General features: G+C 38.2%; 1 protein-coding gene across 4 annotated transcripts in view; it reads right to left on the reverse strand.

Annotated features, from left to right (window-relative positions):
• Fbxl17 (F-box and leucine rich repeat protein 17) overlaps positions 1–12,282 on the reverse strand; it is a 472,329-nt gene that overhangs the window by 270,417 nt on the left and 189,630 nt on the right. Inside the window, exon 7 of one of the 4 annotated variants that reach the window (XM_087906005.1) lies at positions 4,071–6,128. The exons of the other annotated variants lie outside the window; for them this stretch is intronic. Within the exon in view, the coding sequence (XP_087762131.1) occupies positions 6,017–6,128 (112 nt within the window). The 3' untranslated portion in view covers positions 4,071–6,016. Of the gene's footprint in view, positions 1–4,070; positions 6,129–12,282 lie in introns of those variants that run through there. 4 annotated transcript variants of the gene reach the window in all.

The following is a 12,282-nucleotide window of genomic DNA, read 5'->3' on the forward strand; positions in this document are numbered from 1 at the left end:
TAAAGCCATAGAGAAGAGGCAGCTTCCAGATACCCCTGAAAAATCACCCAAGCTCTAAAGACCCCCAAGAGCTCTAATGACCTATCCATCCTGCGTTGGGCCAGAAGAAGTCAAATAGACAGACTCAGGCCTTTCTGTCATCCACCTGGGAAATACTGGGCCTTGGCGGAAAAGGAGCAGGTTTTATAGCAGCCAAGAGTGTGCCTAAGTGGTGGCATGCTGAAGACATCCTTGGGAAAGAAACATGTCATAAGAAAAGAAAGGCTAACACAAGCTCAACCTTAGGTCTGTTATCGCATCCCTAATTGCTGCCCACTGACATCCCTAGACCTCTGCAGAGGTCACTCTTTTCTCTACCCACTGCAGTACTTGGAAGGTCATAGCACTGAGTAATGATAACTCAACTCAGGATCCAGTATTATTTCTCATTAGCATAATAAAAGCTTATTCATTTTTCTATATGTAAGAGGAAATACAATAATAGCAATTCTAGTAGTTAAATAATAATTCATGTTCATCACTAAAAGTCAGAAAACCTAAGTGACAACCAAGAACTATCTTTCATCAGTTAGAGTAAGAAAATCACACACATGAAAGGCTTTTTGAATAATTACTCTATAACATGTGAAAACCTAGGTTATACAAAAATATATCATGCTGTCATTAAAAACTGTCCAGAAATCCGAATGGGAGACCACTGATGCTAGAATAGAAAGATCTAACAACAGATAACTATCAGATAAAGAAAACAGGGTATAAATACATCATGGAATTTTCTTTAAGCTTTAAAGAAGAATAAAATTATTTCATTTGTAGAAAATGGACACAACTGGAGATAAACATATTAAGCAAATTAAATCAGTCTCATAAAGAAAAATACTATGTGCTTTTTCTGTGAGATAGTATACAGATTCTGAAAATTATGGCACAAAGGTAGAGGTAAAACTGTCTGGGAAGACAAAGGATGAGAAGGGAAAGGTGACATGGGAAAATATGCACAACATCTAGTACATTTGTTTAGAAATGTTCTTAGTGTGTAAGGGCATATAGAAACTGTGACAATGTATACTGTATACTATACAATGAAAATGAAAGAATACAAAAGAAGGTAAGAAGATTCGATTGATAATCTAACACAAAGGAACGGGCTAAGTTATCAACAGTATTTTCTTTCCTCTCTCATCTGACCTCCTGTGATACAGCCAAGCAGTTCCTTACCAAAAACTCAACAAATGAGACCAAATCTTGAACTTAGGTCCAAAACTAAACAAACAACATTTTTATGAAGTCCCCAGCTAAGGTATGTTCTTATAATAACAGTGTGTGTGTGTGTGTGTGTGTGTGTTGCCGTATGACCTATCAAACAGCACCTAGTCATCCTTCCCCATAGTAACTCCTTTCCTCTCTTCTTCCCTCCTGTCTCTAGTTGTCCTCCACTCGACGTCTTCTTTCTATAACGATACATCGATTTCTCCTTGCTTGGGAGATCCTTCCCTTGTCCTAGGCACTTACTCTACACCTAACCTCTGTAGTTAGATGGATTGTAGTATGCCTAGAGGGAGTGTAGTTGGATAGGTGGGGAGATGGGGAGACTCTGGGAGGAGATAAGGAAGGGGAAACTATAACTGGATCATATTGTATGGAAAAATTATCTTCAATTAAAAAAGAAAATTCCAGAAGAAACAAAAATAAAATAAATAAATCTTTTAAAAAGTAAAGATTACTGCTGTCCCATTTTACAGGTAAGAAAATGAGACACAGGGACAGCAGTTTGCCCAACAACAAACAAATAAGAGGAGGCAGAGCTAGGATTCAAATACAGACTGCCCTACTTCAGTAGCTGTGCTATACGTTCTTAACGGAAATCCATGTATGTGTCTGAGGGACTTACTGCACTCACTGCTCCTTCCAGGTCCTCAATGGAAACACCTTTTGTCTTTTGTTTCTGAGATTGACCCTAAGACCTCACACATGCTGAGAGCACAACACTCCCAGCTCGATGCCCACTTCAAATGCTCCAAAATAGCATCTAACACTGGTGTGGGCATAGAGACAGACATTTTTCTGTAAGGATGCAAAAGGACTGGCATTGTCTTTCCTTGAAGAAATTAAGCAAGATGTGCAAGCAAGTAGGTTGTAGACACATGAACACTTTTAAAGAATTTAATTGTCAAGAGACTAAACTTTACAAAGATGGATTAACAATGTTTCCTCACATGGCCACTACTAGAATTAAAAACCAGAAATAATTAGAATGCCCACCATTGACAAAAGAGTTAAATATAATGTGTTAAAAATTTGCCAATATGAATGATGACACAGGTGTGTACCTACAAAGGATTCTGAAACAAATTAATGAGCATTGGACATAGATTGTTGTACATTATATACAGTGTGTACACTATCAGAAAAGACACTCTCTGAAGCATCAACAGTGGAAATTTCTAGTGGTGTTCTATACGGTTTTAGTATTCCTTTCCAAAGTATTTACAATATGTATGGGTTCTTTTGTCAGTCAAAGAGCAAAAAAGAAACACAAGATCCCATAATCCAGGGAAGCTACAGTCAATTCTAGTTCAGGACAGAAAATAAGAAAAGGCAGAAGCTGAAGAATGTAGAACTTGCAAGCTCACTCGTGTGTGCCTGGTGGGTGGGCGCACCCACGACAACAGCACTTAGGTTCCATTTTTAGCACTATCCAGCAGCAAGAAAAATGATGAGCCACTAAATTACATTTGAGTCTGAGCTTCAGAACTGCAAAATGAAAGAGATAGACAGAATGACTGTCCACAGGTTCTTTACAATTCTAAGCGCCCATACTGATAATTTTGAGAAGGAGTAGGCAGAAATACAGTAACAGCTTCATCCTCTGTCAATCATACAAGGCTATTCTTGAGGTCTACCTGCTCACATGTCACTCAGTTGTGTGGGATTTGACATAGGAAAGTCCAGCAAATGGGCACAGCAAAGGAGCCCCCAATGCTGGTCACTGCAGCCACAGTAAGTGTCCAACAGAGATGATGACGCACACTAAGGCTCATGTAAGGCATATGGCTGTCCCATAAAGAGTTCAGTTCCAAATAATTAGCAGTTCCCTAACAACATTTCACTTTACACAGATTTAAAAAAGCGTATGATCTATCTGACATTGTGGTACTTCCATTTCTCCTGGCAAAAATCCCCAGGAAAGAGCCAAGGGAGACTTTGATATTATATTGCACTGTTATTCAGATATATCAATAATCAAATCTGTGGAGCTGCCAATAAAAATAGAATAAACATCATTAGCATTTTAATAAACCTGTAAGCCACAGGGCAGGAAAGACAGAGCAAGCAGAGCAAAGGGAAATCAGCATACGCCAGGCTCACCTCTAGCAGTTTGCCCTCTGGCAGCCCACTGTGTCCTGCCAGCACCATGCCCGCACCACCCCAGGGGGACACCTCTGTGCTTTAAATTCTTTCAAAGACCTCTCCATGCTCTCCCTGTCTAGAGCATATGGTGCGGTCTTTTTCTTTTAAAAAAAAAAAAAAAAAAAAAAAAGGCTGAGAATAGATAACCTAATTTTCAAACTACTTTGGGAAGTGCTGATCTGTTGGTTATATATAAGAAGCACTCTGAAGTCAGAATATGATTTAATATGTTAGCAAACTGGACCCTGATGACAGATGAAGACAAAGCATTAGCAGAACCCACCCACTAGACACGCCAGGCACTTCTGGACAATGGAGAAATAAGCTGGTCTATAATATCACTGATGTCCAGATCCCAGGACACTTGACATATGCCAAGCTCAAATTTACACGGAAGCAGAGTAAACAGTTAATTACGTTATTTTCTCAACCAAATTGGAAGTTAAAAATTGTGCTTCCTGGAAGGAACATTACTGTTCTATTAATTTCATCACAATTGTGTATATGAGTATATGTAGAGAACTAAAGCGTATTTTTAAAGTCATGATTCATTAAAATATATTCCTCTGAAAAATCCATGAAAAAAACATTTTACAAACTATATAACTATATATAAAAGGGTTTTAGTCAACATAAACTTAAAATATAAAGAACATTCCTTGTTTGCAAATCTTTATTCATGAATTGAATTCATTTCTGGTCATTTAATTTGAAGAAAAAAGTAGATGTTTACAGAAACATAATGAGCATACTGTAGTCATCATATCTTCCTAAGATAATTATGAGCATTCAGAGTTACCATACGTTAAGTAATAAGTAACATTCAAGAACCTGCTGGTGTCTTTATGAAGTGTGTGATTTAAGGCCTTCAATGTCTGTTCATCTTCAGGTGACCACAGGCTCGGGTGGTGAGAAAGCACTGGTGACGGACGATGCCATGCAAGGTACCACTCTCATAATGAACTAAGGATTCATGCTCAAGGTGCCTTTGAAACATGATTAAGCCTGCAAATATTTCACTGAGGTGGGCTCCCATTACTCCAGTCATTAAAAATAACTCAAATAAGATTACCAAGGTTAGACAGTGAATGGCCCCATATAGAAACACTGAACAAAGAAATAGAAATACAAAGGACCCCCTCCCTCAACTCCCATTGTACGCTCAGTCCATTAGCATTCAGAGAAGACTTTCTGGGTAATCTATTTCCTTGTACCAAGTGTATGTGACCTTCTCTGGTGGCCACTGGCAACTGTTTGCCAAAATGTCACTGACCAAAAACTGCCTTACAATGCTGGATTTTCTGAAATGAATATGTCATGGATCAGATGAAAATGTCATCATACTGACAATGAAAGAAACCATTCCACAGATAGAGAAGATCCAAATTAATGGAAGAAAATCACCAGAGAAAATGTCATCAGTGGACATCAGCAGAAACAGTCAACAGAATACAGCTTTAAAAAGAGAAGACATAGCTTGAAGGGAGGGAAAAAAAAAATCAGCCAAGAAGCAAAGCCTTTTTACTGAATTCGGAGAAGAAAGGCTGTTTTTACAAAGGCTTGTCTTCAGGAAAAAGGACTCTTTAAGAAATTAGACTGTTGTTGTTCCTGGGAAAGGGGTGGGAGGAAGGAGGTGGGAAAGGGACGGGGGGAGAGGAGGTAATATGTCTAAGCACCGAAGAGAGGCTCCTCACATCTGAATCCCAAAGTTATTCATTTACTCATTTGCATGTCAAAATGAGTGATATAATTTGCAAATGTCAAAAGTAGTTACAGAAAATTAAATAGAAATTGAATAAAAATTACTTATTGCTGCCCTTAAAAGAGAAAGTCAAAAGTTGTTGATTTTCCCACTGTGCAGTCTCAGAAAGTTTCACTTGTACCAACACTTCAAAGAACCTAAATCTAACCAGATCCATTCATTCTTTTAGAATTTAGAGGAAAAAAGCCTCACTGAGTCTTGGGGTCTCTATTCAAAGGGACCCTGTTTGTCAGTGTCGTCACTGAAATACAACTCATCACTGAAAAAATGTAGTTTATAGTCTAGAACTTTTATCTGTGTATGACTGGAGTATCCTAAAGAAAGGTTTTATTAGAACCTTGAAAATAATACATGTGTAAAGCTGTCTGAGGGTTAAGCACAGTCCACACCAAGTCTAAAACAGTATGATCCACCTAAATGCCCTGAGGACAGCACTCCAAAAGTGACTGTGAGGGAAATCAATGCTAAGATGAGCATTAACACATCAGTTCCTTGGGTTTGAATTATTATTCAACAGTATCCTCAACACACACCACAAGGAGAGCTCTATAAGGACCATCACACATTCTTAAAGTGAACACACAGAACCAGCTCAGACATGAGATACAGTATAAAATCAACAGTGACAAATCATTAAGATAGAGTAACAATTATTTACACTAAAATTACAAACATGCTGTCAGTGGGACAGAACTGCAAGCCAAATATATGTGCATACAACGCACAATAGGAGCTTGCCATGATGAAGCTGCCGTGACCCCGCCCTTTTTAAAAGCAGGGATATTTTTCACAAATGAGAGATGACCATAAGTACCAAGGAAGTCTATGTGGATGCCTAAAACTCTACCAGGGATGGCTTGGTGACACGTCACATTCTTCTCCTATTACCACTGGAGAACAGCTGCCGAGAGAGAACCCCCAAGAAGCTTCTCTGTAGCACAATGAGGTCTGCTTACTGTGAATAAAGTTGTGAAAGAGAAATTTTAGACACGAAAGATGATGGGCATTGTCTTAAAAATATGAACAGCTTCTCATTTGTAGTTCTAATAAGATCACAATATTCAAGATATTAACTATATGGTAATATGGATTTATTCAAACATAATCATATCACAAATATCTAAAGGCCAAAGAAACAAATGTTACAGGAAAAAATCTGCAGGAGTAACATATTGTCAGGATGAAATTGTACCTGTTTCCCTCACACATAAACCACCACTACTCTATCTTGGAGGTCGGCTCTTTAATTCTTCCATTTTGACTTCAGAGCACTTAAAGGTCACCCTTCAAAGTAACTATTTTGTTCATCTTAGTTTAACATCCTATATTTCCTGTCCAACACGAGTAGTTCTTTATTTCCTTTTTACCTGGAACATAAGCTCACTAGATTTGATCACCAATCAATCAATCGTTCAATCATTGAACAGGAAGCAGTTTCTGAGAGTCCAGCTAAATGTCTGGTGTTTTGTCAGAATCATAATTCTTGCCACAGATTAATTCCAATGCTGCCATCTACATGATAATATATGAAACTCAAATCCATTTCCATAAAAATTAAAACTAAAAGAAAAAATACTATTTTACACTTGTCCCAAAATAAAAGAATATTTACTTATTCATTTCACTAATTAACTAATAGTGTATATGGTGTATATTTGTGTGTGTAAATGTATGTACATATTTGCTATGCATGTGTGGAAGGACCCCTCAGGATATCAGAGGATGGCCCCAGATGTTGCCTCTTTTTTTCAATTTTGTTTGAGGCAGGGTCTGCTGCACAGGCCAGGTCAGCCTGCTGCCAAGAATTCGCCCTCCACTCCCTCTTCCACAGGACGGCTGGCATTACAGATGCTAACGCTACTGTCCCAAGCTTCTCGTGGGTTCTGAGGATTCAAGCTCAGGTCCTTCTGTTTGTACAGTAACTACTTTTACCCACTGAGCCATCTCCCCAGCCCAAAATTAAGATTCTCAAAATAGAAATGCATTTTTAGCAAAGTACTCTTATATGTGCATGTGTGCACTACAATAAAATACTGAAATCATTGGTAATTTATTAGTGAAAATTAATTTTCACCTTAAAAGAAAAAACCAACAACCCTGGAAACAGTATTTCCTAAATAAACTAAATTTCCACAATATCATAAAAAAAATTACATAGAAAATGTTCCAAGGCTGTAACCTACAAGAGCAAAGACTTACAATGATCCTTAAAGATAATGAGGGATAAACATGTAGAAACTTTCTTCACACAGTACAAAATTTTCGGCACAGGACGACCAGAAAGTATCTTTACCATGATATGCTGTGCAGCCTGAATAAAATTTGTCATTTGTTCTCAACTCTGCAAGTCAGGCAACTGAACGGGGCTCATCTGACATTCTTCCACTTTCCATACGAGACTGCAGGAGTCTGAAGGCTGAGACCACATTGTCTAATTTAGCTTGAGTTACAAGCTGGCAGCTGGCTATAAATGTCGGATAGTCGTCCTTCTTAATGAGGTCTCTCATGATCAGAGAAAGTGGTCTATGCCAGTGGTTTTCAACCTTCCTAATGCTGTGACCCTTTAATATATTTCCTCAAATTGTGGTGACGCCCAACTATAGAATTATTTTCATTGCTACTTCATAACTGTCATTTAGCGACTGTTATGAATCATGGTGTAAAGATCTGATATGTAGGATATCTGACCCATAGGTTGAAAATCTCTGGTCTTTGCTACACACATGTTAATTGCAGGGTTCCAAAGAGGTGAGCACAGAACTTCTAAGAATTCTACGAATCAAATTCTGAAAGCCCCACAACGTAAGTTCCACTGTAATCGGTACAAATCATAAAATGGTAAAGACATGCATTCTACTTCTTAATGGGGAAACAGGTCCTGTCACATTGTACTTCAAAGTGCACATACAGGTGGCAAGAGTCTGGGGTAAAAGTTTGAAGAATCCAGGTGAGCTTTAATAGCTCTTCCTGGATTATTCCTCTCTGGCTTCTGGTGCTCAGTGACTGCAGGGTTTCATTCTGAAGAGGAAATGCAAGTGCTAACGTTCATCTTCTGCCATATGGAGTTACACTACTTGGCTGCTACACCAAGGAGTTTCAAAGCATGAGCCACATCCAGCACCAATGGCTGATACTACCGTTGGGTTGGCTGGTTTTGGAGGTAACGGGTCCTTTCAGGTCATAAAAGTCTTCAATCTTTTATGTTTAATCTAGTGAATAATATGTTCGTGTTTTGATAGTTCCCCTTTTTTATGTGTATGGGTGGGTACTTTACCTGACATATGTCTGTGCACTATGTGTGTGTCTGCTGCCTGAGGATGCCAGAAAAAAGCATCAGATCTGGAACTGCAGCTACAGATGGTTATAAACTGCCACATGGGTGCTGAGAATCAAATCTGGGCTCTCTGGAAGAGCAGCATGTGCTTTTAACCCCTGAACCATCTCTCCCCGCACTCCTGATATTTTTACATTTAAGAAGCAAGCGTTCAAATTGAACAATCTACAATAAATAGCATCAACAGGAGAAATCCAGGTTATATATACAGCACTTCAACAAATTACAAATTTCATAAAAGAAGGAAAACATACCATTGTAAAAATTAAATATACTACTTTTCATTTGTAAGATAACCTGTGGAGAAATTTTTCATTTATATTGTAATTAACTGGCTGACCTGGAAATCCAGTCATACTGAATTATGAAGAGTTCAAAATTATTACACTAATTTTTGTTGTCTACTAATAAATGTTTGATTAAAAAGATGAAACTTTACCTTATTCCATGAATTCTCAATTTCTCTCATTTCACTGAATATATTTCTGAAATACCCAAGAGTGTCACAGAATGCCACAAAATGAAAATTGCTACCTAGACTTCCTTGAACATGTTTGTCTCTAAAATACTTATTTTTACAGCCATAGTGCACTGTGGTATGTCTGCTCTGGACAATTTCAAAGGGTAAAATATGCCACTGAACACACTACATAACCAGAACCTTTCCTTATGGGAGGAGAGAAAGGAAATCGCTACTTGCTGCTTCACAATATGGTGAACCAAGAAGCAGTCTGAGGAAGAGCTAAGGCCCACTAATGGCATCCCTACCATTCCCAATGAGGAGCCGGTTCCTAGAACTGTAGCTATTTTCGGCTGAGGATCTGTTACAGCATGCTGCACAGAGACGCAGTTGGATGCATAAGAAGCACGGAATTTCAGACAGACTGGTGCTGGCAAGATGATAGCACTCGGTAACGAGGAGCATCTCATTGATATGGATGCACTGATCTAATATTTAAGGCACTTTAATGTTTTTATTATGTTATAAGAGGCCAAATAATGCTCATCCAGAGGAAATGCCACTAACCAAGTCACCTTTTATAGCTAGCTTTCTCTTCCAAAGCAGTTCAGCATTATTTCCAGAAATCAGACAATTCTAGTGATTATTCAGGGTTAACAATATGCCAGTGCCACAGTCCAGGAACAGGTGATTTACTTCTCAAATGACTGTAAAAGCTGTGTATGTGTCTAAAATAACCTTCAAAGTCTTACAGCCTGGTAGGTAAACTACATAGTTAGCAGAAAATAGTAACTAGTCTAACATATTTAAATTATCTCACTTACTCTTCTCATATTCTGGATCTCAAAGACAGTTCCAAAGTGCACCTTGAACAAACAGAAAAGCAATTAGCCTGAATTAATTGCTCTGCTGATGTGCCATGCAGCAGGCGTGCTTGTTGGCCTTGACGATCCTGCCACTGCTTTCACATCCTGATGCTCTGATGATAAGTGCTGCAATGTGAGCCTGGCCTTAATCAGTATGTTTAGATACATATTAGCAATTAACCAAATATTAAATATGCATCGGAGAGCAGCACAAGCAGAGCAAGAGAAAATGCAGACTTTCCCCTTGTACAGCCATGCTGTTCTCACCAAGAAGCAGAGAGACAACTGCAGCTACCTTTCTTGCTCTTTTCTCAGTTAATACTGGCTACCACCATACACAAAATACAAATGAGTTAATGGTTCCTCACATAAAAAAAATCCCCCAAATAAAAAAAGCTAACCCTCAATAACTGCACACTAAAACTCTTTTGAATACAAGAGAGAATATGACTTCCAAATAATAGCATGAAACACTAAACTCCATCTGTATTTAGACAGTAACATTAAATCATTTCGGGATCAATTTTACTCACTAAGTATGGAAGGAAGGGGACAGAGGAACCAATTACCTCAGTGTTTACAAACTTTGAGCCAAACTTGAAAGTACATTAATTCAACCTAAGCTAAAATCAATGTTCATAATTCTCTTAACACACATGAATAAATCACTTCTCTGAGCAGTGTACAATGTAAAGGTGGTGGAAGATGAAGCCAGAGGCCCAAGAATGAGGAAGATGACTGACTTCCTTACCCAGAGGAAGTCATCAACAAAACAGCACAAGCCACACAGCTGAGGCCACCAAACGGAATGTTCTCTGTATCCTAAAGGACAGGAATGTCGTGTTGGGGCTTTTTGGTGTCACTCCACCTTGTTTTAACTACAAAAAGCATTCTTGATCATTTTAAGAGAAATTATTAGTACCCGTACAACTATAATTGTTAATGTAATGAGTTTTCTCTCTCTTTTTTTAACTTCAGTACATGAAGACAGTTCACACTGTCTTAAATAAAATATTTTATCAGGTGAGGAACGGTATGCATGAAACTTCTCCATTTTTCATGCAGGAAAAGGTTCAAGCCGAAGTATTCTGTCACTTTCATGTCTTCAGGAAACACCTACCTTTCTTAATTTCTGAAAGGACTGTCATACAGAAAATAGCCCAGGCACGCACAGTGTCAGGTCTGCCATTTTTAATTATTACCAATCAAGTTACACCAATTTCCTCTCTGGTTAAACATGTGCGTACCTATCTTCGAAAGTATTTCTTCATGCCACTGTTCATAAAACATTTTAGGATGAAGGAAAATCCCCTGCACTACATTAATAACTAATCACAGGAGATATTTATCATCTCAAGTCTTTTACAGGGAAATTGTCAGATTTAATCACCTTGCCCATATTTTCACTATTTACTGGGCTTCATTTATCATACACTTTAGATTTTGACAACAGTGAGTTATTTTAATTACAACTTCAAGTTTGAGTGACTAAGAATAAGGCCATTCCTAGGAGACATGGGGGTGGGAAAAGTGGAGAAGTCATCTGAGGAACCAACAAACTATCACTTTCACGAATAAACCAAGGTTTTCTTCATTGTTAGAATTGAAAAACAGGCATGATGTAGGAAACCACCAAATCATGAGCCAAATAATAGTACTTCATTATCATCATTCAAAGTGTATCATTCCTGCTCTTTCCATGATATGATCATAAACTGATTTCTTAACATGGAAAACATTTTGTATGCCACAAATCTGGGCTGCGGTTCAGTAGTTAGTGACAAAGTGCATATTTATTATGAGTAAAGTCATGACTTCAATATCCAGCACATACCCCCCCTAAAAAAGTAGGATAAACTTCACAGACTAAATGCCTATTTTGTATATTTAGCCTTTCTTCTATAGCTTAAAACATAAAACAAGAAACTGTATTACAGTCGCACATTCAGAAAAATTCATGACGGTTAACTACAACTACCCTTCTATGGGCAGGGAGGTAGACTGGTGACTCAAATGCTTGTCGTGTGACCATGAAGACCTGAGTTTAGACCCCCACCTACCACTGTCTAAAGAGCATAGCATGGCAGTGCCTGTAACCCAATTCTGAGAGACAGAGGCAGAAGAACACCAGGGGCCATGGCCAGGCAGTCTAGCAAAAACAGTAAGCTAAAGTTCAATGAGAGCCCCCCATCTCAAAAAAGAAGTTGAAGAAGCAAGTAAGGAAACTATCAAATATCAACCTTTGGTCTCTATACTTGCCTGCATGTGCTCATGCACACACACACATAAATAAATAACTTTCTTTCTTTTTTTTTTACATGTGAACTGTTTTTACTCTATTGTGTGTATATATAATGTATGTGTTTGTGTGGCTATGTGCATATGTACATACATGCATATACATGCATATACATGCATGTAGGGGATAGTGGTAGAGATACCAATCTTT

The sequence above is a fragment of the Myodes glareolus genome, chromosome 1, assembly GCF_982192425.1.
Source record: "Myodes glareolus chromosome 1, mMyoGla1.1, whole genome shotgun sequence".
Taxonomy (NCBI): domain Eukaryota; kingdom Metazoa; phylum Chordata; class Mammalia; order Rodentia; family Cricetidae; genus Myodes; species Myodes glareolus.